General features: G+C 46.7%; 1 protein-coding gene across 1 annotated transcript; it reads left to right on the top strand.

Annotated features, from left to right (window-relative positions):
* Window positions 1-247: 247 nt before the first annotated feature.
* LOC146199894 (neurotrimin-like) lies at window positions 248-25574 on the top strand. Its single transcript, XM_084592219.1, has 4 exons — window positions 248-386; window positions 2282-2413; window positions 14014-14174; window positions 25548-25574. The coding sequence occupies exons 1-4, from the start codon at window positions 368-370 to the stop codon at window positions 25572-25574; spliced, it is 339 nt and encodes a 112-aa protein (XP_084448345.1). The 5' UTR covers window positions 248-367.
* Window positions 25575-26897: the final 1323 nt, after the last annotated feature.

The following is a 26897-nucleotide window of genomic DNA, read 5'->3' as shown; positions in this document are numbered from 1 at the left end:
TTTTTTTCATTTAAACCCGCACTTCTTTACTGTGGATAATATACGATAAGTGTCGACACCCTTTTAAAATGAGGTCGTATCAATGATACAACTGTTGCTATTCCGCCATTTACGTCACATTCGGACAATGACTGCAGTAGAACAGCAGAAATGAAATAGTGTTCAGGAAATAAAAGAAAATGCATTTTCAGTTCTTTACTTCCAACTCATTTATTCTTTTCTGCCCAAAGATCCTCCATATTTTCTGGATAGGCTACTTTTTCGGGAGACAACTGCTGCTGCCGGTGAAAATGTTTCCTTGAGATGCGTCGCAAAGGGTGACCCGCAGCCAACAGTAAAATGGCACAGAGAAGACGGGAAAGAAATCATGCCACTTAAGGATATCCGTAAGTTTCCGAAGTATTATCTGTTTTTATCTGTGTTTTTCAAGTCTTCATTTCGCAGAGCGCACGCGCTCATTTTTGGTGTGTTGGACACTGAGAAGTTGCCTACATTCTAAGCTAAGTACAAAACCTACTGGGCATTTTGGTCATCATTATCAACCAAACATATACACTCTTTACGAAATGCCTCGTCCGATGAAGCGTGATTAAACTATTGCCGCTACATCCGCGTCCACATAATGGTTACGAAGTTTCTTAATCTTCACTGTGCGAATTATTTTCAGACCCCCTCTTCAATATTCGTCTTCATTTCGGATCAGTTATGTGGCCGTCAGAAACTATGAGGGAACATTGATTATGCCGTGTGTTTAAACAAAAAAGTAATATTTTATTTTTCTTTTACTTTACTCCTGGCTGCATGTTCCACACTAGGGACTGAGAAAAATATTACATGTTGCTGCTCATTTTTATTGGAAATATATACCCGAATAGCCAAGTCATTGCTAAGTGAAAAATAAATATTTTGTGTATGACCGCTAAGATCATACGTCCGTTGTCTTTTGGGTACTGTAGCTTCCTTGACACAAGCGAGAGCTTTTTTCTAGAAATGTAGATGCGTCATACATTCTTACTGAGGAATATTATTTACTATATTCGACCAACCATACTGTTAACGTAGAATTGGCCTGGGTGTCAGCTAACTCGTCAGCCCCGGGAGACGAGGCAGCCCACATCATAGCTCGAGGATTTATTGGAGAGCTGCGCGCCAGTACTTGAACGCCAGCGCGACCATAGAATCCCTAGATACCTATCACGATATGACACAGCACTATCGACTCAAAAGGCTAACGTACCCTCCACCTCACAAAGACCTCTCTACGGAGCAAGAGGTAATGTGGAGCCCCAATAAAGTAGTACTTAGCCATGTATATCCGGACAGATTCAGCCTCGAGTACCGTAAATAAGGTGGCAGAGCCACCTGTTAGGAGCGAGGGACTGCAGGTAAGAGATTCGCACACGAGGCGGCTACCCTTGAAAATAAAACACTATAATGGACACTGAAAAAGAAAACACGCAAAAGCGAGAAAGAACAAACAGCACGTGCAACGTACAAGGAAGATCGTCTACAAAAGAAAACAAAGGTCCACTCAGATTTTCATACCCTGGGTGGACATGGACCTCAGCCCACCTTACACATTGCTGGATGTGTGTCGAGAGTAGACAATGCACTCAGCATAAAGTAAACACAGCAAGCTAATAATGAAAGGTAAATCAAATAGCTAATGCGGCTTTCTTGAAACTGGTTTCATGATAATATGTTATTTTTGTCAGCACCATCACGCAAGCATGAAATAAATTTGGATGTCGCCGAACCCAGCATAGCGCGTCATTAAATCCGGATAAAAGCAGCATACACTTCCTCGGTACCCACATGCTCAAGCAAGTTCCGCATCTTCCATTCTGCTTATGGTGCCCTGCCAGAGTTTATTCGACATACACGTGATGACATTGGAATATTGACCAGCTATGCTCACGTGTGTTATTTAGTGTGTACTACACTATTCAGAAAGGGGAGAGCTGAAAAGAACTTCTGGTGAATGCTCTTCAACCAAGTTATTCGTTCAAGCAACTGGCATACACAATGTTTACCAAAGAATAGTTGTTTTCTTCATGTTCGTCGAATAAAGAGAGAGGTGTGCTCGGCTCAATAATGGAGAGACGTACATTATCTATGCTCAAGTTTTGAACATGGTGGCAGCATTTAGCGGACATTGCAGGCTACTTGTTCTTTGCCGCTGTCTAAAACATGCCGGCTAAGCGTTCTGCTTTCGAACGCACAAAATTTCCTCCGACCTCACCTCATGCAGACTAACTCTCGCCGATTTTCTCTTCTGCAGTCCGGAAGGAGGTGGAAGGAGAATGGTTAAACTTAACAAGAATAAATCGCAACAATGCTGGAATCTACGTATGCACCGCAAGAAATCCTTTGGGATCAGTTGCAGTCAAGAGGATCAATTTGAAGGTTACCTGTAAGTACAAGTTCTGATCTTTTTATTTGGGTAGATTTTACGACGATACAATATGACAATGGAACAAGCCATTGGAACAATACACTATTCGAGATATTTTCCAGCTCGACCGGCTTGAACACTTGGCAACGCGAAAACGAACAACATTTTGGGATAAGAATTGGAGATTCGCGTGAACTACAATCTTCGCTTCACCTATTACGCTGCTGCGATTTCAAATTTATGCACCTTGTTTTTTTAATTTCTAACTTAGGTTGCCTGGTACTGACACTATTCGTGTGAAAACGACTTCTGAGGATTGCTCGATCGGGATAGCATATGTATCAGTCCGTTCACAAATAATGCCAACCTGAAAAAAAAAAGGTTGCGTAAGGGACGACAAGCAAACTATTTTTCGAGCTACCAAGAAGTAAATTTTCTCAGCGCAATGCCACGTGTTGGCAGTACGGGGAGTTCACAAGGATCTCCTCAGAGCCGTTTTTTTTTGAAAATTATCATAAATGTTCCGGGAACACGACGATTGCATCCGTGAGCTCGGTAGGACGCCGGGGATAGAGAGAAACAGGTGAGCAGTATTGAAACGGGACGCTGCCGAAAAATTGCTAGCAATCAATTGCTGTCCAGTGTCTGAAATTCCTTATGATTTCGAAGGTAATGGAGGCATGAAGATGTTTGCTAAAGTCATATATTTAAGCTACACAGAGGGTACAGAGCTCGGGAATGTAGACCACTTATCTTACTGTCTCTTCTACAAAGCAAACTGATAAGCGTGAACACTAGGCAAACCACGCAGAAGAGAAAGCACAAAGACAGGCGCTCCTCAATGGTTCGTCTAGTCTTTGCACTCATCAGTTACCTTAAGAAAATCATGAACGAAGTCACAACACAAAGTTTACCGTGGTTGTTCATTCATTGCAGGAATGTATTTAAAACAGATTAGTTTCGTTGGCTAATCTGTTTTAAATACCTTCGGGCAATGAATGATTAGTTTCGTTGGACCGATGCAGCGGTGGCGTAGGGGTAGAACATCCGCTCGCATGCAAGAGGACCGGGGTTCAAATCCCGGTGCCGCGCAATTCTCCACCGGATTTTAAAAAAAACCCCGCGTGTTGATGAAATTGCATAAACAGGTTTGGGGCGCGATCTGAGGCTGGTGAACACCTCCGGCAACGCACTCCCTCCCCAGAACAAGAGTTGGCCACCCTGGTGCAGTAATTGGCCGCAACCTCCTATGATAAGCTCCATAAAACCCCGGCCCTCAGTCACCAGCGGCTGCGGAACTGACCACGGCGGCGGTTAGACCTGTGACGCAGCAGGGGGTGCTAAGAATACCTGGCTCCGCTGGACAGGCCGCCATTGGAAACTGACCCTGGCAACATTTAACGCTAGAACCCTAGCTAGTGAAGCTAGCTTAGCAGTGCTGTTAGAGGAACTAGAAGGTATGAAATGGGATATCATAGGGCTTAGTGAGGTTAGGAGGCCGAATGACGCATATAGTGTACTGAAGGATGGGCATGTACTGTGTTATTGAGGTTTACCAGAGAGGCGACAACTAGGAGTAGGGTTTCTCGTCAATAAGTCTATAGCGGGTAATATAGATGAATTCTACAGTATTAATGAGAGGGTGGCAGGCATCGTTATTAGGCTTAATAAGCGATATAAAATGAAGGTTATACAGGCCTATGCACCTACATGTAGTTATGATTACCAGGCAGTTGAAAGCTTCTACGAAGATGTAGAATCGGCAATGCGAAAAATAAAGACCCAGTATACTGCACTAATTGGCGACTTTAATGCCAAGGCAGGGAAAAAGCAGGCAGGAGATCAGGCAGTAGGTGACTATGGCATTGGTTCTAGTTATAGCAGAGGGGAGTTACTAGTTGAGTTTGCAGAGCGCAATAACTTAAGAATCATGAATACCTTCTTCAGCAAATGGAAGAACCGGAAATGGACATGGAAAAGTCCTAACGAGGAGACTAAAAATGAAATTGACTTCATAATGTGTTCAACCCCCGCCATTATACAAGGTGTAGAGGTAATCGGGGAAGTGCGATGCGGTGACCGCCCCGCCGGGGTGGTGCAGTGGTAAGACGCCCGACTACTGTGCTGGAGTTCCCGGGTTCGAACCCGACCTCGGCGGCTGCGTTTCGATGGAGGCGAAACGAAGTGGCGTCCGTGTGCTGTGCGATGTCAGCGCACGTTAAAGATCCCCAGGTGGTCAAAATTCCTCCGTAGCCCTCCACTATGGCTCCCCTTTCTCTCTTTCCACTTTCACTCCCACCTTCCTCCCTTCCCTTACGGCGCGGTTCAGGTGTCCACAGAGCAAGTGTGACAGATACTGCGCCTTTCCCTTCCTGTGACCCAACCAACCAACCAATCATTCAGTGACCACAGGATGGTGAGGTCCCGAATTAGCCTAAATCTGAAGAAGAAACGCAATAGATTAGTAAGAAAGAAACCCATCAACGAATTAGCGGTGAGGGGGAGGGCAGAAGAGTTCAGGATCTCGCTACAGAATAGGTATTTAGCTCTAACTGAGGATGGCGACATTACCCTAGAGGCAAGGAACAATAATTTCAGAGATATCATTACGGAGTGCGCGGTAGAAGTAGGCGGTAGGATAGTTGGAGAGGATACCGGTAAGCTGTCTAAGGAGACGAAAGATTTGATTAAGAAACGCCAGAGTATGAAAGCTTCCAATCCAACAGACCGGATTGAATTGGCCGAAATATCAAAGCTAATCAATAAACGCAAGGTGGCCGATATAAGGAAGTATAACATGGAGAAAATTGAGCACGCTGTAAAGAACGGGGGAAGCCTTAAAGCGGTAAAGAAGAAATTGGGCATAGGCAAAAACCAGATGTATGCGATAAAGGACCAGGAGGGCAACGTCATCACTAATATGGACAAGATACTCAAAGTAGCCGAGGAGTTCTATACAAATCTCTACAGTAGCCAAAGTAGTCAGGACCGTAAGGAGATTGGCAGTAGGGAAAAAGCAGTCAGACGTTCCACCAGTTACGAAGGACGAGGTCAAGAAAGCATTATAAACTATGAAAAGGTGGAAATCAGCTGGAGAGGATCAGATAACTACAGATTTGCTGAAGGACGGGGGGGATATCGTGTTAGAAAAGCTAGCCACTCTGTATACGCAGTGCCTGATGTCATCGACGGTACCGGAACCATGGAAGAACGCAAACACTATCCTCATTCATAAGAAAGGGGACTCTAAGGACCTTAAAAATTACAGATCAATCAGCTTACTGTCTGTTACGTATAAGGTATTTACTAAGGTAATCGCTAATAGAATCAGGACAACCTCATACTTCAATCAAGCAAAGGATCAAGCGGGTTTTCGGAAACGGTACTCTACTATCGATCATATACATACCATCAATCAGGTGATAGCAAAAATGCTCGGAATATAACCAGCCCTTATACATAGCATTCATTGATTACGAAAAAGCATTTGACTCAGTTGAAACCTCGGCGGTGATGCAGGCATTGCGAAATCAGGGGGTAGACGAGCCGTACGTGAAAGTGCTGGAAGATATATATAGTGGCTGCACAGCAACCATAGTTCTGCATAAAGAAAGTAACAAAATTCCCATAAAAAAAGGTGTTAGGCAAAGAGACACAATCTCCCCAGTACTATTCACAGCTTGCTTAGAAGAAGTATTCAGAGACTTGGAATGGGAGCAGTTAGGGATAAAGGTAGATGGAGAATACCTCAGTAATCCGCGATTTGCTGATGACATTGCCTTGCTAAGCAACTCGGGGGATGAACTGCAAATAATGATTGGAGACCTAAACAGGAAAAGTAGAAATGTAGGCTTGAAAATCAATATGCAGAAGACTAAGGTAATGCTAAACAGCCTCGGAAAGGAACAGCAGTTTACATTAGGTATCGAAGTACTGGAAGTAGTACGCGAATATGTCTACTTAGGCCAGGTAGTAACATCAGATCCGAATCATGAAAAGGAAATAACAAGAAGAATAAGATTGGGATGGAGTGCATTTGGAAAGCACTCACAGATTATGACTAGAAGCTTATCGGTATCGCTAAAGAGGAAAGTATATAATAGTTGCATCTTACCTGTACTCACCTATGGGGCTGAAACGTGGAGGCTAACCAAGAGAGTTCTACTTAAGTTGAGAGAGAGAGAGATATTTTAATGGCAACAGGAGATGTCTGCCTGGTGGTAAGCCTAGCCTGCTACTCCTGATGAGGGTTGAGGGATGAGGGTGACAGAGTGTGGGAGGGGAAGGGGAAATAAATGAGAAAAAAAGAGAATCGGTGCCGCACACTTTCACACGCACATAAGCACACACAGATGAGTTTTAAAGGGTATTGATCAACCCTGTGTCCTTAAGAAAAGTTAACTTTCACACGCACATAATCACACACAGATGAGTTTTAAAGGGTATTAATCAACCCTGTGTCCTTCAGAAAAGTTAGTAAGGCCTTGGTAGCTCGCGCAGCAGACGATCCGTCGCACCAAGGACCCAGGACATGTTCAAGGCGCAAGGTTGTTTCTTTAGGTAAGCTTAAATTATTGCGCAGTGTCCTGCGATGTGCAGTAAACCGTTGACAGGAGGTTACCAAATGTTCAAAATTTTCACACACATCACATGTAGAGCACAGAGGCCTGCTCGCTATGCCTATTTTATGTAGGAAGTAGTTTCTTTATGACACATTCAAGCGGATTCTGTGTAGACAGTTTCGATGCACATGTTCAAATTGTGAGGAATTCGAAAGACGCAAGTGGGATCTATTCGGTGTAGAGGTCGATATTGATGGTTCGGGTCAAGGTCGATATTGATGGTTCGGGTCACACCACAGAGAGCGTTGCAATCGCCATAATTCAGTTGCTACAAGTCTTGCTGCATCTCTTCGTGAGAATGGTATTGAAATTGTCCTTGTGGAATTTTTTAGTTCTTTTGCAGCGACGTCTGCGAGGTCGTTGCCCGCGATGCCGCGGTGAGCAGGTAACCACTGTAGCACAATGCTGTGACTCAGGTCATAGGCCGCTGTGTGTAGCTTATTTATGTCAATGACGAGCTCTTCCTGAATTCTTGATGATTTCAGCAATTGTAGTGCAGCGCGACAATCGCTGAAGATAAATATTGCGCAGGCAGTAGATTGCAGAGTGATGTCATACTTTGCTCTGAAAACGGGTGGGTAGGTTCACGTGCAAAGCGCAGCTGGGCGCGAAGCAGTTCCTGCGGTATCAGCACGGTTACAGATAGACGTCTGCTCTCCGCCAGAGTGCCCACTGTGGAGGCGTTTTTTGGAAGACCAAGGCACACTCTCAAAGCTTTGGCCTGCATGGCTTCAAGTAGTTTAATGCTTGACTGCGAGAGGCCTTGAAGAACAGAGAGGCTATAAAGCAGAAGACCTTCACAAAATGCTCCATAAAGCCGTAATAAGGAATCGGTAGAGCAGCCTCTTCTGGTCGTTGAGAGCATACGGAATATAGAGACGTATGAAGAGAGTTTGGTCTTAAGTTGTTGAACGTGTGGTGACCATGAAAGAGACCTAGCAAAGGTCACACCTAGAAATTTTTGATTGTTGACATACGGCATAGGAGTGCCAGCAACTTTCAGTACATAACGGGAGAGATAACGTCGTGAAAATTAAACTGCTGCGCACTTTTCTGGAGATATAACAAGACCTCGCTTGTTTAAAAATAATGCAATGCCAACTATTGCTTTTTGTAGCCGAGCATGCACAATGCGCCTGTTTCTTCCGGAGCACCATATGCAGATGTCATCTGCGTAGAGGGAGATTTGAACAGTAGGTGGCAAGGACCTGTCCAAACCAAGAAGAGATATATTGAAGAGGGTTGGACTTAAAATCCCTCCCTGAGGAACGCCCGCCACGAGACACATGATGTAACGACGTGTCACCTTGATCCGTTGACATGTAAATGGCCCTATCACGAAGATAATCAGAAAGCCAGTTATGCATTCGTCCAGCAATGCCAATTGAACGCAAGGCTGAATGAATCGCCTCGTGCGTGACATCATCAAATGCTCCTTTAACGTCAAGAAAAACGGCAATAATTAGAGACCGCTCAGCTTTGCTGCGCCTGACACAGTTGGCAAGAGCAATAACATTATCAATACTGCTTCGGCCTTTTCGGAAGCCAGACATTGATGGAGAGTAAATTCCCCTATTCGTCAAGTCCCAGGTAAGGCGTGAATGAACCATTTTTTCCATCAATTTCCCAACACAGCTTAGCAGTGCAATAGAACGATAAGCGTTTAGATCAATTGATGGCTTACCAGGTTTATGAACGGGTATTACGCGCGCAGTCTTCCAGCTCTCTACAAGGCTGCCAGCTGTCCAAGAGTTGTTATAGATGGTAAGCAGCTGAGTTTTGGCTTTTCTTCCAAGACGCGACAGCGAAGTGTAGCTAACATGGTCAGGCACTGGGCATGATCTTTTGTTGGTAACTGCTAGCGCAGCTTGAAGTTCTTCCATAGTGAACAATTCGTCTAGGAAAGAAGTGTTGGGCGACGGAACAAAGGTGGGGAGCACATTTTGCAGTGAAGGAGCTGCTAATGGAGCAATCATCTTTGAACAGAAAGTCTCTGCTACATGAAGACAAGTAGTATTGGCATTTAGAGCCACGCACTCAAAGGATGTAGTTGTGAAGGCTGACTTCTTAAGCTTCGTACAATACTCCATACTTTAGATAGTGGCTTTCTAGGATCTAATTTTGCACACAAAGATGTCCATTTCCTTTTTTCTAGCTTGTCCAAATGGCGTTGAACGAGTTTTTGTGCTCGCCTAGAAGTCCGGATATCGTCTCAAGAAAATGTCTTGCGCGCTCGTCTTTCTGCTCTGCGACGTATTGCTCGAAGTTTTTTTCATATTCGACGTCAACAGCTGAGTACACCTTTGGCAGGTGGAGGACTCTCGTGTGCAATGTTTGAGCATGGGCTACTGCAGCAATGAAGAAGTCATAATTTAAGTTTGACAGATCCTGCTTTTCTACGGCATCAGCGAAAGCTTCCCAGTTCGTGTAGCGAACTTTATGCCGCTGAGAGGCGAGAGAAAAGCCACAAACCTCAATATATGTAGGTAGGTGATCGCTGCCATGAGTCTCGATGTCCACAGACCAGGTTGTTGAAGCTGACAGATCAGCAGAGATCATGGAGATATCAAGAGCACTGGACCGTGCTCCTTGATAGTAAGTTGCTTGGCCGTCGTTGAGAAATAATACATTGTTGGAAAGTGCGAAGTAGAATAGCTGCCGGCCTCTGGCTGTCGATCTGACGCCTCCCCAAGCAGGATGATGTGCGTTGAAATCTCCCGTTATAATGTGTGGCACAGGGGTACTTCGCATGATATATTGTAGTCGTTCAATATTGAAATTAGCACGAGGTGGTATGTAGGCAGCAATTACTGTAAACTGCATGTTCATGCACTTTAAAGTGGCTGCAACGTACTCATTATGTGGATCAGTTGGTATGGGATGCTGGATGAAGTTGACGTCTTTCCGGATAGCCAGAAGAACTTTACTGAGGTCTGTGCCAGTTGTTGATTGCAGTACTGTGTAGCCTGAGAGACGGATTGTAGTATTAGGCCGAGATTCTGATATAGCAATTATAGGGAAACGATGCTTGAAGACGAAGTGTCGGAAGTCAGAGAGACGGGGGCGGAGGCTGCAGGCATTCCATTGAAAGATGGTGGCCTTATTTCGGATGGCTTGCACGCTGGGTGGAGCAGACGACTGATTGTCTGCTACCGCCATTGCGCGAGGAGAGGAGATATGAAATCAAGAATTGTAAGGATGGCTTTCACCACCGGCGAGTAGAGTGGTATAAGAAAAGCACGACCAGCCTCAACAAGTGAGCACAGTTGGGAGCTAGAAATGTCAGAGTTTCTGCGAATAGAGGTTTCGCATGAGCGGTTCCTGGATGCACACCTAAAATGAGGTTGCTGTACAGTAAATTTTTGTGGGCTTGGTACAGATGGTTGTTGAACCTCTGATTGTTGTGGAAGAGGAGGAAATTCAACCACGTCATCAATTCTTGGATGACCAGCATCATCTTTCTGTGACTGTCCTTGTGATTTCTTTCCCGTCAATGGTTTTTTTCTGTGATGACTACTCCTGATTTGATTTTGGTCAATTAAAGCAGCTTTTGCTGACTTGTAGTCGGTATTGTTGGATATCTTGTACTTATAGTTTAGTTTCTCCTTTTGGTAGGCAGCGCAGCTGGAAAACGTTGCCTCATGCTGCTTTCCGCAGTTGGGACAAATGGGGATGTCACTTGGGCACGTGGTACGATCATGATTTCCCCCACAGCGTGGGCAGCGCAAGGTTAGTCGGCAAGCAGTAGTCACATGACCGAAGCACTGACATCTACCACATTGTCGTGGTTTTTGGATGTATTCATGCACACGGTATCTTGTATATCCAAGAATAACGTATTTTGGCGCAGATTCTGTCACAAAAACAATGCGGATATTTTCGGAATTTCCCAGACGGCGCACCGATTTTATTGGAACTCTCTGCAATAGTGCCGAGTAGATATCTTCTTGAGAAAGATCCAGGGGCACACCCTTGATTACTCCTACGCCGCAGTTGTTTGGTCGGGGGTCGTATGCTTGCACTGCAATTCCTGCTATTGATCGTATTTGTAAAAGGCGTTCAGTAGCAACCGCGGTTCGGGTGTCAACTGCCAGAAGATTAGGCCGCTCGTTGGGGCGAACTTGAAGGACGGCATCTGGACCCAGAAATTCAAATGCTTGCCTCATTGCCAGCGGATTAAAGCGAGTAATACGATATCCGGTATCTACTGGTTTTATGATTACTGTGAGGTTGCACTTGGGCGCTTTAGAAGCGTTAGTTGCGTCGACACTGAAATTCGACCGCCTCGAGCTGCGGCGACGCTTCGATGGCACTTGAATAAATATGTCTGACTCTTGAGCAGACTTCGCCGCAGCATCTATACAGGTAATGGCAGACGAAGTATCTGAGCTATCAGGAAAATCATCCTGACCTGTAGGCATCAGCCGATCCCAGCTTGCGGTGGAAGGACCAGATGCGTGTTGTAGATGAGCATCAGATGGTGAGAGTCCTGAAGTACCTGGTGATGACAGGTGACCGCATGATACACAGGTTGGGATGACGGGTGATGATTGCAGAGCTGGCACAGTCTGTAGAGGTAGGCCTGACGCGATGCCATAACAACACTCAGGTGATGATCCAGAATGCGGCATCGGTGGAGCCGCACCCACCGCTGATAACATGTCAGGATCTTGCAATATAGGCTATCTGGGACATATATATCGAGTATTAAATGGAAAATCAAACAGATTTCGCAGAGACGAGCAGGCAGCCTGACAGCTCCCTGACTTCTTCGTCTTTCTTTCTACTTAAGTTGAGGAGAACTCAGAGGGCTATGGAACGAAAAATGGTAGGGGTAGCATTAAGAGATAGGAAGCGTGCAGGGTGGGTCAGAGAAATAACTCAGGTTACCGACATTCTAGTGGAAAGTAAGAATAAGAAATGGGCATGGACAAGACATGTAGTGCGAAGAGAGGATAACCGATGGTCGCTTAGGGTAACAAACTAGATTCCAAGGGAAGGAAAGCGTAGCAGGGGGCGGCAGAAAGTTAGGTGGGCGGATGAGGTTAAGACGTTCGCAGGGGTCAAGTGGATGCAGCTAGCACAGAACCGGGTTAAGTGGAGAAATATGGGAGAGGCCTTCGCCCTGCAGTGGGTATATCAGGCTGATTATGGGTTTCGTTGGCAGGAGTAGAAAGATGGCTCGGGCCACGGCTTACTTGACTCAGAAGGCTGCCCATTTGGGGTGAATATTTCACGCCTGTTCTTTTCGAAGCAGTACAATTAAATAGGTAACAGGGAAAGGGGAACAACAAGGAACGCTGCGCGAACGCCGGTGATCAGTGTAGTCAATTAAAAAGATAAAAGAGATGAGAAAAAAAGACGCGATATGAGGCTAAAAGCGAAAAAAACAAGCGGTGTAAAGAGCCGATGTTAAGGAATAACAGGTAAGAACGATAAACATTAAAAACTATCAAACATGGTCATAAAAGGTTGGTAAAAGGGTGATCACATCAGAGAAATTAAAACCAGAAAGAACAAAAAAAAGGCGTTAGAACCTGATCAAACTGCATGGGCCAGTGAAAGGAAAGCCTTGAATGTATATATGGAAGTGGCCATGAAACCCCCGTGCCATCCGGGAAATCAAGTTCTTTCTTTGACAAGGAGATAGAAGGTGTGCTTACGCATTCAGCTTTTGCATGTTGGATCAGGGGCGCTTCTGTAATTTCTCTGGAGAGCCTGTTTCATCCTCTGCCTATGACGACACACCGATTGAGGTCTGGAGTGCAACTATTGTCAGGATTAACCTTAAATGATTACTATTCTTGCAGTACTTAGCGATGTTGCTGGTAATTGCCACATTGCCCATACAGTTCTCATGTTCTTTAAGCTTTATATTAATACACTTTCCTGTTTGCTCGATTTACTTTTCCAGCATGATACTGGCACAGATTAGACACCTTAGACATGAGGCGTGTGTGTCTCCTTTCTCGTGTATCCCATTAAACTGTGCTGCTCTTATACCTATATGCAAAACCAACTAGCCTGTCACATCGCCCTTTTACAGAAACATAATCCGTATGTAATCAGTTAATTACGATCTTATGGAGGAAAAATTAATTCATTAGTAACCATACAAGCGCAGTCTTTCAGATAGAATAAACCTTGCCAGCTTATAGAGATGCATCTCATGTAATGCATGTTAGCTTAGTCTATGATGTGACTTCTCCTGGCATGATGTTGCATATAGCGCAGCTAGTAAAGAGAGATCTTCCATCTTCTTCCTTTGCGTTTTACGCTGTCCGGTTGATTTAAAATTCCATGAAAGCGGTTGATTTATAATTCCTTGGAAAGCGTGTTTCTAGGGTTTAACCCCTGTAAACTTGAATTTTCCCCTTCATTGATTCAACCGTGGAAAGGCGCCTTTTTGTTGTACATAGCAGCTCCACCAGCGCAGCTATCCGACATTTTTGAACTTCGAAATTTCAGTGGTAGGTGTATAGTTTTTTTTTTTTTCACAACCGCGTAGCAGCGCTGGTAGGATGCTAATGAGTCTCTACTTCTACTATAGAAGTTTGCTCCACATTGGGGAGAAAACAGCTTTAGTTAGATTACAAAATATTGTGTACCTTATACTTTCGTGGGACTGTGGTAAGACCGTTACCGTTAGCTTCATCTGGTCGGAATTATTAAAGTTTAAATATTCTTCATATATCCAATAATCGATATTCCTTTCATATTGTCTGACTTGTCTGGCACACCTATATTGTATATATTGTCTGACACACCTGCAAGCTGCACAGAAATGCATCAGATACCGCTCATACAATCAGGCGATGAACAACAAGCTTATGAATACCGGAGTACGGTGCTCAGCGCTTTACGAAGAGCAAAGGCTCATTGCACAAAGCATTTTCAAGTAGAATAAACCAGTTTATTGATTTCAAAGCCAGCTGCCATAAAATATGATGAATTCAGGTGCTTAATTTGCCGCTGATAACTATCTTATTTTCGCAGATGTGCCAGAGATTTCTTCGCCTGTGGATCAAGTACAGGAGGTATGGGAGGGTTCCACAAGCATCCAGCTTGTCTGCATCGCGCGTGGCCATCCAGCACCGCTAGTGTACTGGGTCCAAGATGACGGCGAAGTGATTACAGGAATCAGATTTGACTTAAGTGTCAGAGAAGAATACAAGAGAGGAGACGAAGTTCGGACGACTTTGACTTTTCCCGTACTCACGCGAAAACATTTCGGGCGTTACCGATGCATTGCTCAAAACGCCCGTGGTGAAGCCGACTATGTCTTCAGAATTGAAGACTCCACGAATAAGTCAAGCATGCAGAAAATCACCAAATATTTACTGCAATATTTATTTCTTCTGTTTTGATAAGGTGATCTTTTTCGTGCAATTTGTGTTATGAAAAATCAAGCACGTAGCTGCTGAAGTTTCTTATTGTTTGTACAATGCTAAGCATAAATGGGAACATAAAAATGTAGAAAAAGATTGTACGAAGGGCATTGTGTAAGAGAACTCAGAAGGGGCGGCCGTTGCGTTACGCCCGTCTGCCACCTGTATAGGATGTTCCTTGGGGATATTTACGTATGGAGGGAGGAATCGAAGCAACCGCGGCTCTTCTTTGTAGACCGTCATTTCACCCGCCACCGCTTCGGTGATGGTGGACGACGGCTGTTGTTGCGGCGCGCGTATTTCTCTCCCTCTTCTTTTTTTCCTGTGTATTTTCTCTTCTGTTCGCACGAGGCAGCGGAGGTGGCTCAGCTACAGAGCCAGTAGCAGGCCAGTGCATTTTCTTTTTCTTCTTCCTACAGCCACAACAAAAACACTGCTATGAAGAGCTCGTCAGCGCCCGAGAATCAGGCTCTCTGCACCAATCGAGCGGCGGTCGTTCGCGAACGATGTCGTCAAAACCATGGCGTACGAAAACATACAGGTTATATAAGTGTATGTATATTTTGACTCAAGCGCAAAGAGTCATGCGCAGTATATCTCCCGCGTCGGTGCCAGGTGAAGCTTACATTCACGATGCAATTAAAAGTGATTGCGAATGGCTAGATGCGTTAAGAAATGAAAGAATTTACGTGGAATGACTAGCAAAGTTACAGCTAAGATTGAGATCATAATGCACATGAAGTGTATAGACTTGAATTTTTCTAGTGCCCCTCCTAAAGTCTGCACTTCGGTTACGACATTTTGGCGAATACGTAACGACAGTAGCAAAATAGCATCGTCAAGACGCTAAAAAATGCAAAACACCTATACATCTCCGACCTTTTCCTGAAATGGTGAGAAACACCGCATGCGCGTGAAGGTTTAGTGCTAGGCGATTCGTCAACCCTGTAGTTACAGGCGCTTCAGAAGGTTTTAAAGAACGGTTCTTACTAGCTCCCCTCAGTTGCAAGCTTCCTTTATATGCAAGCTATGTTGAACAAGTAATGAGTTGCAAATATCAAGAATAGAATTTATGGGAAGTGCGTTACTAAACTCGCCCGCCCGCATAAGGGAGTTTTTGGATGAGATGCATCTTTGCACCATGTGTCAAATGGAAGACTACGAAACATTCACTTGCCAGTTATGCTGATTTCGTTCATTTAATCGCACATTCCGGACTTGCTGTACTAGTGAAACGTCTCGTTTGCAGTAAACCTAGAATAAATATATTTTTAAACATAATAATTCTGGTGACTCGCACGCAGTGGTCCTGACCAGATGAATTTACAGTTAAAATATGAACATATTTAACGTTTCGTGTGTGCCTCAAAGCATATCAACGACGCTGAATGCAACAACGGAGTGACCAAAACTCAGGCTTAGGGTACTAGAATATTAACGTCAGGGCAGGGGCTTTTTAGTTTAAGAGCAAAAACATTACGCAGAGGTAACCGAACGGAAAACGGTAGCACGTTTCGCTCGACCCGCCTCCATCTCTGTGCGCCAGCCTCTGGGCGAGCTACGTTTACGGGACGATTAGATTCGGCCTTTCGTCTTCGCAACCTCTGAGACAGAAAGCTCACTATAGGCGTCTCGCCTGGATCATACATGACGACTACTGCCGTTAAATTGTCGAGAGCTGTTACAATCCTTCGGCACCGACTAGGAAGCAGCGGAGGCTATCTAAACTGAGCGAGCGCCACGGTTCCTGTGTAGTTGATTGATGCCATGATTGTCGCGTGACTAGACCGAGGCGAGCGCGCGGTTTTCCCAATTTCGGGAGCGCCGTCGCGGCGCGCTGGGGGACGTCGTAGCTGCCACGTGGTTTCTCTGTGGTTCAAGGCCAAACAAGCGCCCACGGTGAAGCTAAGGAAGAGAGCAGTTAAACTTCCGCTTTTAAACGTATCCATGGGGCCATAATGCTGACGCCAACCAGTGAATTCATTTTTCCAATATAAAAGCGAAGTTAGAATACAGGTATTAGGCAATCAAAAGCGCAAAAATAAGATGTGAAAGTTAGTGTCAGTAATATGAACTGCTATGCATGAATAATTGTTCCAACGCAAACAAAGGACTTACTGCGTACATTCTGAATATTTTAAGTATTTATGGCTGCTGCACATCAGCGTCTTTTAAATGGGTAAGGTGGAGAACTATACTTTGGATTACAGCAAAGAAAATCGATTTGAAAGATTACTATTTTTGTAACATATGTTCAAACATAAACCAAGCATGTGGCCACTCGTATTTATACATGAGGAGCCTCGATTGAAGTGCCTTTTATTTTTAGTCACCGCTGGAAAGCACCTTTTTCAGGTCCGCAAAAGAGCAAGTGCTTAGACTGAATTGTCTCGTGGTTCAAAATTGACAAGATGAAACCAGAAATATAAAACCATTTTCTAAATGAGCTATTTTTTTTACTCAAACATCAGCTCAAAATTTATTACCGTGCGTTTACACGCCGAATTAATATATATATATATATATATATATATATATATATATATATTTCGAAAATATGGCGAAAATTTCACGAGCTATATCGAGGACGTCGTCGACCTGTGCAAGCGCGTTAACCCACACATGTCAGAGGCCGAGAAGATCAAGCACATTCTGCAGGGCATCGATGACGATGCCTTTCAGATGCTGTCGGCTCGAGATATCCGCACCGTCGCACAAGTGGTCACACTGTGCCAAAGTTATGATGAACTGCGGAAACAAAGGGCCATAACGCGCGCGAACACCATGCACTCTGAGTCCCTTGCTGGCCTGACAGATGCATGTGAACATTCTGCGCTCCTACCACAAATTAAGAGCTTCATTCGGGAAGAAGTTGCTCGACAGCTCTCCCTTATATCCTGCCATCAAGAACCTTCCTCACACCTAGCTCCCAGTTTGCGCCACATTATTCAAGAACAGGTAGCTGAATCTCTTCCTCCAGCCCCTCAACCCATGCCTGTTACAGCGCCGTTAACATATGCGGCTGTTGCGGCCCGACAGCCACCTGCATATGCTCCACCGCCACCAGCCTACGTTCAGCCGCCTCCTGCGCCTGCGCGAGAACCTGCGCAGTTTATGCGACCGGCTCCAAGACCACGTAATCCCTGGCGCACGACGGATAACCGGCCAATCTGTTACACTTGCGGGCTTGCTGGACACATTTCTCGTTACTGCCGCAACCGTCTCCCGGTGTCGGCACCACCTACTCATGGTTCTACATACTGGTCGCCGACGCCTCAGTATTCCGCGCCTACTGAGCCTCCAGCTGGCCCTCAGTTCTCCCCAGACCGCTCAGCCATGTCCGACCGCCGTTCACCGTCGCCGCGACGCCGCTCTATCTCTCCGATGCGACGTCGACAGAACGCTTCACATGAGGAAAACTAGAGGCCGCAGTTCCTGAGGCGAGAACTGCGACCCAGTCGAACTTCCCAAGTCCTCATCTGTCGCCGACAAACCTAATTGAAGTTTTCGTCGAGGGTGTTGCTGTCATGGCTCTAATTGACACTGGTGCTGCGATTTCGGTAATGGACGCAAAACTATGTCGCACTTTAAAGAAAGTGAAGACGCCAATTGCGGGACTTTCGTTGCGAACGGCCAGCGCTCAGCATATCAAGCCTTTAGCAGCGTGCACCGCTCGAGTAGTTATCCAAAATTCCCTTTATACGATTGAGTTCGTCGTGCTGCCAAGTTGCTCGCACGCTGTAATATTAGGCTGGGATTTCCTGTCGCGTCATGCTGCTATTATCGATTGTGCTCGAGCTGAAGTGGGGTTCTCGACTATGCCCGATGCCTTACCAGACGCTGATCAGTCAAATTCCGGTGCTAAAGCCCTCGTCGCCGAAGATATCGACCTTCCTCCCTGCTCTTCAGTGCTTGTTCGTGTTGCTTGTGCATCTATTAGCGATGACACCGTTCTCTTCACACCAGCCCCTACTTTCCTGTGCCGCAAGTGCCTTCCATTGCCCTACGCAGTGCTCGCTATTTCCGCTGGCTTTTCCATGTTATGGGTCTCTAACCCATTTAACTCCCCTACTGCTTTGCGCCATGGCGAATGTCTCGGAAGTATCCAGCCAATCGCATCTCTTCTGATCTCTGAGGAACCTGACGACGCGCCGCACTGTGCCGTGACTGCGCTCAGCCCCCCTTCAATTGCGCCCGCTCCCCCCTCTACAGACTTGTTTCTCCGTTCCATCGATGCCGATCTTCCTCCAGAGCAGCGCACTCAGCTTTTGAACCTACTACATCACTTTCGCTCCTCCTTCGACTCTCATCAAAGTTCTTTGGGTCAAACTTCTACAGTCACTCATCGCATCGACACCGGCACCCACGCACCACTACGACAGCGTCCCTATCGTGTGTCTGCAACCGAACGCCAGGCTATAGAAGAGCAAGTCGACCTAATGATCCAGAATGGCGTGATTCAGCCCTCAAGCAGCCCTTGGGCCTCACCTGTTGTCCTTGTAAAAAAGAAAGATGGTTCTATCCGCTTCTGTGTCGATTATCGCCGCCTTAATAAGATAACGCGAAAGGACGTCTATCCTCTCCCACGCATCGACGACGCTCTCGATTGTTTGCAAGGCGCCGAACTCTTTTCTTCCCTAGATTTACGTTCCGGGTACTGGCAAGTCCCCTTGGAAGCGGCTGATCGCCCCAAAACTGCCTTTGTAACTCCCGACGGCTTGTACGAATTCACAGTTATGCCGTTTGGCCTTTGTAATGCTCCGGCAACATTTGAGCGGATGATGGACACCATTTTGCGTGGCCTAAAGTGGAAGACATGCCTCTGCTACCTCGATGACATTGTCGTCTTTTCTCGTGACTTTGACACACACCTCTACCGTCTGAAGCACGTTTTGACCTGCCTATCTGATGCCGGACTGCAGCTGAATTTGAAAAAATGTCGTTTTGCCGCCCGCCAGCTCAACATTCTCGGCCACGTTGTTTCCAAAGAAGGTGTATCTCCAGATCCTGCCAAACTTCGTGCCGTAACAGCCTTTCCCAAACCGACTTCCATGAAAGATCTACGTAGCTTCCTCGGGCTGTGCTCTTACTTTCGCCGCTTTATTAGGAATTTTGCTTCCATTGCTGCTCCCTTGACAGAACTTCTGTCCGGCAGTTCCGACCTTTCGTCGTGGTCACCAGCGTGCGACGATGCCTTCAATGCTTTACGACATATCCTCACGGCACCGCCTGTCCTACGTCATTTCGACCCCACAGCGCCTACTGAGGTCCACACAGACGCCAGTGGTATTGGTCTCGGCGCTGTGCTCGCTCAGCGCAAAGCAGGTTATGCTGAATACGTGGTCGCCTATGCTAGCCGTACACTCACGAAGGCTGAATCCAATTACTCTGTCACTGAAAAAGAATGCTTAGCGATTATTTGGGCTCTTACTAAATTCCGCCCTTACCTCTATGGTCGCCCTTTTGACGTAGTGACGGACCACCATGCGCTTTGCTGGCTTTCCTCACTGAAAGACCCGTCCGGCAGACTGGCAAGATGGGCTCTTCGCCTTCAGGAATATGATGTCCGCGTTGTTTACCGCTCTGGCCGCAAACATCACGATGCCGATGCACTTTCCCGCTGCCCCCTTACAGCTGAGGTCGCGAGCCTTTCACCTTCCGACGATTCCCCGCCATCGCTTCACATCAATGACATGCCGTCAGCGCAGCGGCAAGATCCTTGGATAAACTCTATCCTCGATTTTATCTCCAATCCTACAGCTGCTTCTCCATCGCGTGCTCTCCGCCGCCATGCTTCCCACTTCGCCATTCGTGATAACCTCCTCTACCGCCGCAACTACTGTGCAGATGGCCGCAAGTGGTTGCTAGTTATTCCCCGGCAGCTACGTTCGCAAATTTGTGACTATTTCCACGCTGACCCACAATCCGGCCACGCGGGCGTCTTCAAGACATACACTCGTCTCCGGCTGCGTTACTACTGGCGGGGTATGTACACCTTTGTACTCAAGTACGTTCGCTCATGCCTCACCTGTCAACGTCGCAAGCCATCTCCTCAACGTTCTGCTGGAGAGTTGCTGCCGTTACCCAGCCCACCACGTCCTTTCGACCGCGTCGGCATTGATTTGTACGGGCCGCTTCCCTACACTGCGGCCGGCAACCGCTGGGCTATCGTAGCCGTTGATCATCTGACGAGGTATGCAGAAACCGCCGCACTTCCATCTGCCACAGCGTCAGAAGTAGCTTCCTTCATTTTGCAGCGATTTGTTCTTCGCCATGGCGCACCTCGAGAGCTGCTCAGCGACAGAGGACGCGTTTTCTTGAGTGATGTTGTAAAAGCCTTGCTCACCAAGTGCAACATAATTCATAGAACCACCTCCGCCTATCATCCCCAGACTAATGGCCTCACTGAGCGTTTTAATCGTACCCTTGGCGACATGCTCTCTATGTACGTCTCCTCCAACCACTCAAACTGGGACCTCGTCCTTCCGTATGTCACTTACGCATACAATACCGCAACGCAGTCAACTACTGGCTTCTCTCCTTTTTTTCTCCTCTACGGCCGTCACCCCTCTGCAACAATCGACACCATACTCCCGTATCAGCCAGACATATCAGAGTATACACCTGTGTCTCAAGCAGCCCAGCATGCGGAAGACTGTCGACAAATCGCCCGCGCATTCACGGCTAACACCCAGTACCGCCATAAATCCAACCATGACAGCCAACACTCGACACCGCACTTCTCGTCTGGCGCTCTTGTGTGGCTATGGATACCTTCCAATGCCCCTGGACTGTCTTCAAAATTTCTTGCTAAATATCATGGCCCATACCGAGTTCTGGAGCGCACCTCTCCGGTTAATTATGTGGTGGAACCTGTTACGCCGTCCCATGATCTACGCCGGCGCGGACGCGAGATTGTTCACGTCCAGCGCCTCAAACCCTATTACGACCCTGCCGTCTTGCTCACGCCGTAAGTCGCCAGGATGTCTCCTCTTCGTCCCGCGGGTAATTGTGAAGAGGAAGAAGTGCACAAGGAACATGCCAGTCAGTGGCATCGTGATCGCTGCGCGTGCTGGATCTGCCTGTGTTCGCTGCCGCTGTGTTCGAAGCTGATCTGCTCAGTCCTGCTGATCAAGTCCTGTTGATCCGCTGAATAAACCCCCCATTCTTACATTATATATATATATATATATATATATATATAACAAGAAGATGGTTTTCTTTGCAACTCAGGCTATGAGAGACGCCGTAGTGGATGACTCCGAAAATTTTGGCCACCAGGTATCCTTCAACGTTCACTGACATCGCAGAGCACACGGGCACCTTTCTTCTCGCCTCCATCGAAAAGCGGCTGCCGAGGCCGGGATTCGATCGCGCATTCTTGGGAACATTATAGTCGAGCACCGTGACCACTGCGTCACCCCGGCTTTTTGTATTTATTGCCGTCTCAGAAAAGAAATAAAAATACACACACTGCTACCTGCAGGGGCTAGCAAGACAAGAAAGGGTCTTATATCTAATGTAAAATCTACACGTTGCATGCGAATCGCCCACCAAATTTGATATTGCATTCGTGCAGCTTCAAGGCTCTTGCAAACTCGAAGTGATTCTTCCAAGAACTTTCTTTGGAATCGGGCCAGTCCGCTTACTTATATGCTGCCGAGGCCGCCACATGATCCCAAAAGCAGGCTTCGCAACATCCGTCGACTAGTCACCGAAGCGGCGACGACATGCACAGCACCTATGGCGAATGCTTCTGCATTGATAGCACCAGAGGGCCAGAAACAGCCAATCGCATTACTTCAAAGTACTGGAATATTTTAAAGCGCTGGTGAAGGCTGTCAATTAAGGACGTCGTGACATTCAAGCGCCCCTGAGAATTCTTTACATGCACCTCACATGCGGAATGTTTGTAGGCTCCTCAGTAATGCAAGATTTGCGTTACAACTTTTCGTGGTCTATTAGACGGGTCTGATTGAAGCAGATATCGTCTGCATGGCTGTTCAAATAAAAATAAAATCATGGGGCAAGCAACAAAGCACGCTGTCGCCTGTCATTTTACGACTAAAATTCTTCCATATTGCCTGGGTCATCTGTTCCTCTGTTCCTTCCATAAGTTGGCAAGAACCACTGCAAAGTCTCCTTCCTTGTTAGTTTTAAGGAGCAGATGTGTATTTTCCAGACAAAAGCGGCGATTTCTTGAGTGCGGTCCTTCAGGTACAGATACTTCTTAGATTTTATCAGGATTCCATCAATCCCGTCTAATAAACACCTCTCACAGTCCTCTCCAGCTTTGTTGCTTTCTTCCTGTTGAGAAAGATGGCTTCGTAAAATCCTTGAGCGGTGCGCTGAAATTAAACACCTTTAATCTATCAGCTGCCTCCAGGGACGATGACTTTCTCAAGAATGACCAGAGTTCACGTTATACGTTGTACGAAATCGGCGCACATATTCATCAAGTCGGCACGGCGCGAGGCCCGCGCGGCGTCGCGTGGAAAGCATGTAGAGAAAAGCCCCCTTCCCCGCGCGGGAGAGCGCGTAGCTTTGTACGCGTTCCCGTCACCCTCTTTCCCATTGCCCGGGGAGGACGGTGGTTCATCGGACTAGAATCAGCCAGAAATATGCAGCATGTTCTATGGGACCTGGCCAATGGCGACGCGCGGCTCGGCGGGAGGAAGAGAGAGCGCTATAACCAGCGAAGCTAAGTGTGTGTGCGCGCTAGCTTTGACGCATGCCAACAAACAGACGCGGCGCGCCCATTTTAAAGAGACCGCGCCGTTTGATGAGCAGTCAGTCAGTCGGTCAGTCAGTTCGTCAGTGTTTTGCGACGTGTTCGCCTGTGCTTCGGCTGGACTCCCGGGGATCACCCGCTGCTGGTAAGCCCACGGACTTTCAAGGGAGCGGCGCTCGTCTCGTATGGCGGCCACATCATGACTCTTGAGGCGTCGGACTGCAACAGTGCCCGGTGAACAATTTGGTGTTTGTTTATGTAACTTTCTCGTGTTTGATCTGTTGTAAAGCCTGTGTTATTGAATCATTCTGTAGTTGTATGCTTAGCGTTTGTGTTCTGTGAACCTCTCGTCTGTTGTATTTCAAGTGATCTTGTGTGTTCCTTTGTATCGTCTCTTGCTGTGCATAAATTGTGTTTTGTTTGTTACTTCTGACTCCGATCCTTACTCTGGTTTGAACCGGCGACCGCTGGGCACCAAACGACCACCCCCTTCTGTCACTACAAAGTAGTTGAATTCCGGCTGAGCTTGCCACGCAAGTCGAGGGCATCTCCTTTGCGACCAGAACAGCTACCCCCACTCACTCTAAGGGTGTCTGGGAGTGTGCGCACCGTTAAGGGCGCATCGTTAATAATACCCCCTAATTATTAACGGGTGACAATTATTCTGGCGTCCTCGACAGGACGTTTGGTGCACTCAAGCTCCGAGGACGGTGAACGAGTTGGAAGAGTTTACGAAGAGGTCGTAAACAGTGTAACAGCAGAGCGAAAGCGTGAGGTACCGCGCAGAAGCGGTTGTGTAAGGTCCATTGATAGTGCTATGTATTAGCATTAAGCAGTTCAGATCGAAGATGAATCTCAAAGAGATTATTGCGTTGGGCCTAGAGAAAGGTCTTAAAGGAGCTGAACTGCGTGAATGGGTGGATCGAAAAGAAACAGAGGTTCGAGAAGAAGCTGAGAAAGAAAGAGAGAGGCAAAGAGAAGGACGAGAGAGAGAATGGCAGAGGAAACAAGCAGAGGCAAAGAGACAAGAAGAAGAAAGAGAAAAGGAATGGCTCAGGAAGAGAGCCGAAAGAGAAAAAGAATGGCTCAGAAGGCAGGCAGAAAAAGAAAAAGAATTCTTAAAAGAGAGAGATATCCTTCTCAAAAAGCTGGCTGAGGTTCGGCGTTTGAAAGGTATTACCGAGCCTCCGGAGGTTACCTTTCCTTATATTAGGAAATACAGTGAAACAACCGATTCTTGCTGTAGAAACTAGCTCCAACAGCCAGAATAAGGTTGTGGAACAGTCCGTTCCCGCAACAGAAAATTCAGAAAGAAAAGACTTTACTGGAACTAAAATTTCTCAGGAAAATGAGATTGTGCCCTCCGAGACGACAAGTTGCACAGAAGCTGCAACGGCAGTTGTCGAGCCAGAATGCTCATTCATGTACTCTACGCCTGAAGATGAAGATGGGCAAGATTGCAGCTCCTTAATAAATGACACCATGGCTGAGTACATGAGTGACCGGGATGAGGAGCTTTCAAATAGCAGTGAGCACGAAAGCTTGGATGAAGGTGACAGTGCAGATCCTAACCTTGAGGATTCAGAAATGGAAGGAAGCGAAGACTGCACTGCAATGAAAGGGTTCAAAGAACATTTTAAGGAACAGGATGTAACCAAAAGTGAGGATAATGAGTCTCTAGTTGAAAATGAGTCCTGCTTTGAGAAAGTACGACTGAAGGTCGTAAAGAAAAGAAAGAAAATTAAAAGGATTAAGGGAGAACAAAGTTCTCAAAAAGACGCTCCTTACAGACAACAATGTTCTGATTATGCGGGTAAAACCGGATCAAACGTTCCTCGGCCAAAGGTGCGAATAAAAGTGAAAATGAAAAGAAACAACTTCAGACCTGCCAAGTCAGGTGAAATGGAGCCGGAAAAGTCAAGAAGAAAGAAAAGGAAGAAGTTACTGAAGGACTTGGAGCGCAAGGAGAACAGCTCAAACAGAGAAGAAACTGGGCGGCCGGCACGGAATAATGTTAGGCCTGCAGGCAACATTTCTCTCCGCGAGCGTCCTGTTGGGAGCCTCAGATACAAGGGCCAAACTACTTCTGATCGGCAAACAGACAATATAAGGAAGATCAAAGCGCGAATGAGGAAGAAAAGCAGGACACGCGTCAGAAAGAAGTACCAGTGCTTCGTAAGAAAGAGAACTGGCGCGCTAGGTAGTTTGAGAGGGGCTCACCTGTTCGAAGGAAAAGCCACAAGCCGTTTTTGGAAATATAGGCGAAAGCATGCCCTGGGTTTGTGCGCTTCACATTTGAATAGCTGTGCGTTTCTGTGTTGCTGATTCCTATGTATATCCGAGAACAGTGTGTTGCTATGTTTGTGAATTTCATGGCCTTGATGTGTGGATTTTGTAATGTGTTATTGCAGTTTGTGAAATTTGTGCAAGGTGTGTGATGTAGACATTTGCCCTATATACTTGTGAGCACATGCATGTGCGCGCAATGTTCGTGGTTGTTGTGAATATTGTGGGACAATATTCTTTAAGGGAGGGGCAGTGTCACGAAATCGGCGCACATATTCATCAAGTCGGCACGGCGCGAGGCCCGCGCGGCGTCGCGTGGAAAGCATGTGAAGAAAAGCCCCCTTCCCCGCGCGGGAGAGCGCGTAGCTTTGTACGCGTTGCCGTCACCCTCTTTCCCATTGCCCGGGGAGGACGGTGGTTCATCGGACTAGAATCAGCCAGAAATTTCCAGCATGTTCTATGGGACCTGGCCAATGGCGACGCGCGGCTCGACGGGAGGAAGAGAGAGCGCTATAACCAGCGAAGCTAAGTGTGTGTGCGCGCTAGCTTTGACGCGTGCTAACAAACAGACGCGGCGCGCCCTATTTAAAGAGACCGCGCCGTTTGATGAGCCAGTCAGTCAGTCGGTCAGTCAGTTCGTCAGTGTTTTGCGACGTGTTCGCCTGTGCTTCGGCTGAACTCCCGAGGATCACCCGCTGCTGGCAAGCCCACGGACTTTCAAGGGAGCGGCGCTCGTCTCGTATGGCGGCCACATCGTGACTCTTGAGGCGTCGGACTGCAACAGTGCCCGGTGAACAATTTGGTGTTTGTTTATGTAACTCTCTCGTGTTTGATCTGTTGTAAAGCCTGTGTTATTGAATCATTCTGTAGTTGCATGCTTAGCGTTGGTATTCTGTGAACCTCTCGTCTGTTGTATTTCAAGTGATCTTGTGTATTCCTTTGTATCGTCTCTTTCTGTGCATAAATTGTGTTTTGTTTGTTACTTCTGACTCCGATCCTTACTCTGGTTTGAACCGGCGACCGCTGGGCACCAAACGACCACCCCTTTCTGTCACTACAAAGTAATTGAATTCCGGCTGAGCTTGCCACGCAAGTCGAGGGCATCTCCTTTGCGACCGGAACAGCTACCCCCACTCACTTTAAGGGTGTCTGGGAGTGTGCGCACCGTTAAGGGCGCATCGTTAATAATACCCCCTAATTATTAACGGGTGACATACGTTTATCCGGGTTTTCTCAGCAGACATATGTCACATTACGCGACTACCAAAATAGTAGTTTGAGTTGGAAGACGTCGAAAAGCCTTCTGCTTCCTTCCCGCAACCAAAACGACACCCCCGCATTGCATGATCGCAGCGCACGTTAACGCAGCTGCAAAGACTAGAAATTTAACAAGCCCTTTCTTGCTTGTCGCCCATATTACCTTTCCCAAGCCGAGGGTGAGTTGCCCTCATTAAGGAAACAGGTTCTCTGCTTGT

This window comes from Amblyomma maculatum, chromosome 2 (assembly GCF_055883805.1).
Source record: "Amblyomma maculatum isolate TAMU_Amacu chromosome 2, ASM5588380v1, whole genome shotgun sequence".
Classification (NCBI taxonomy): domain Eukaryota; kingdom Metazoa; phylum Arthropoda; class Arachnida; order Ixodida; family Ixodidae; genus Amblyomma; species Amblyomma maculatum.
This window is presented reverse-complemented; position numbering and strand designations above follow the sequence as displayed.

What these genes read in the sequence shown, in the direction of transcription:
- LOC146199894 (XM_084592219.1), top strand. An exon ending in GATCAATTTGAAGGTTACCT is followed by an intron (nt 2,414 to 14,013) that starts GTAAGTACAAGT and finishes TTATTTTCGCAG; the next exon opens with ATGTGCCAGAGATTTCTTCG. An exon ending in GAATCAGATTTGACTTAAGT is followed by an intron (nt 14,175 to 25,547) that starts GTCAGAGAAGAA and finishes GTGTTATTGCAG; the next exon opens with TTTGTGAAATTTGTGCAAGG.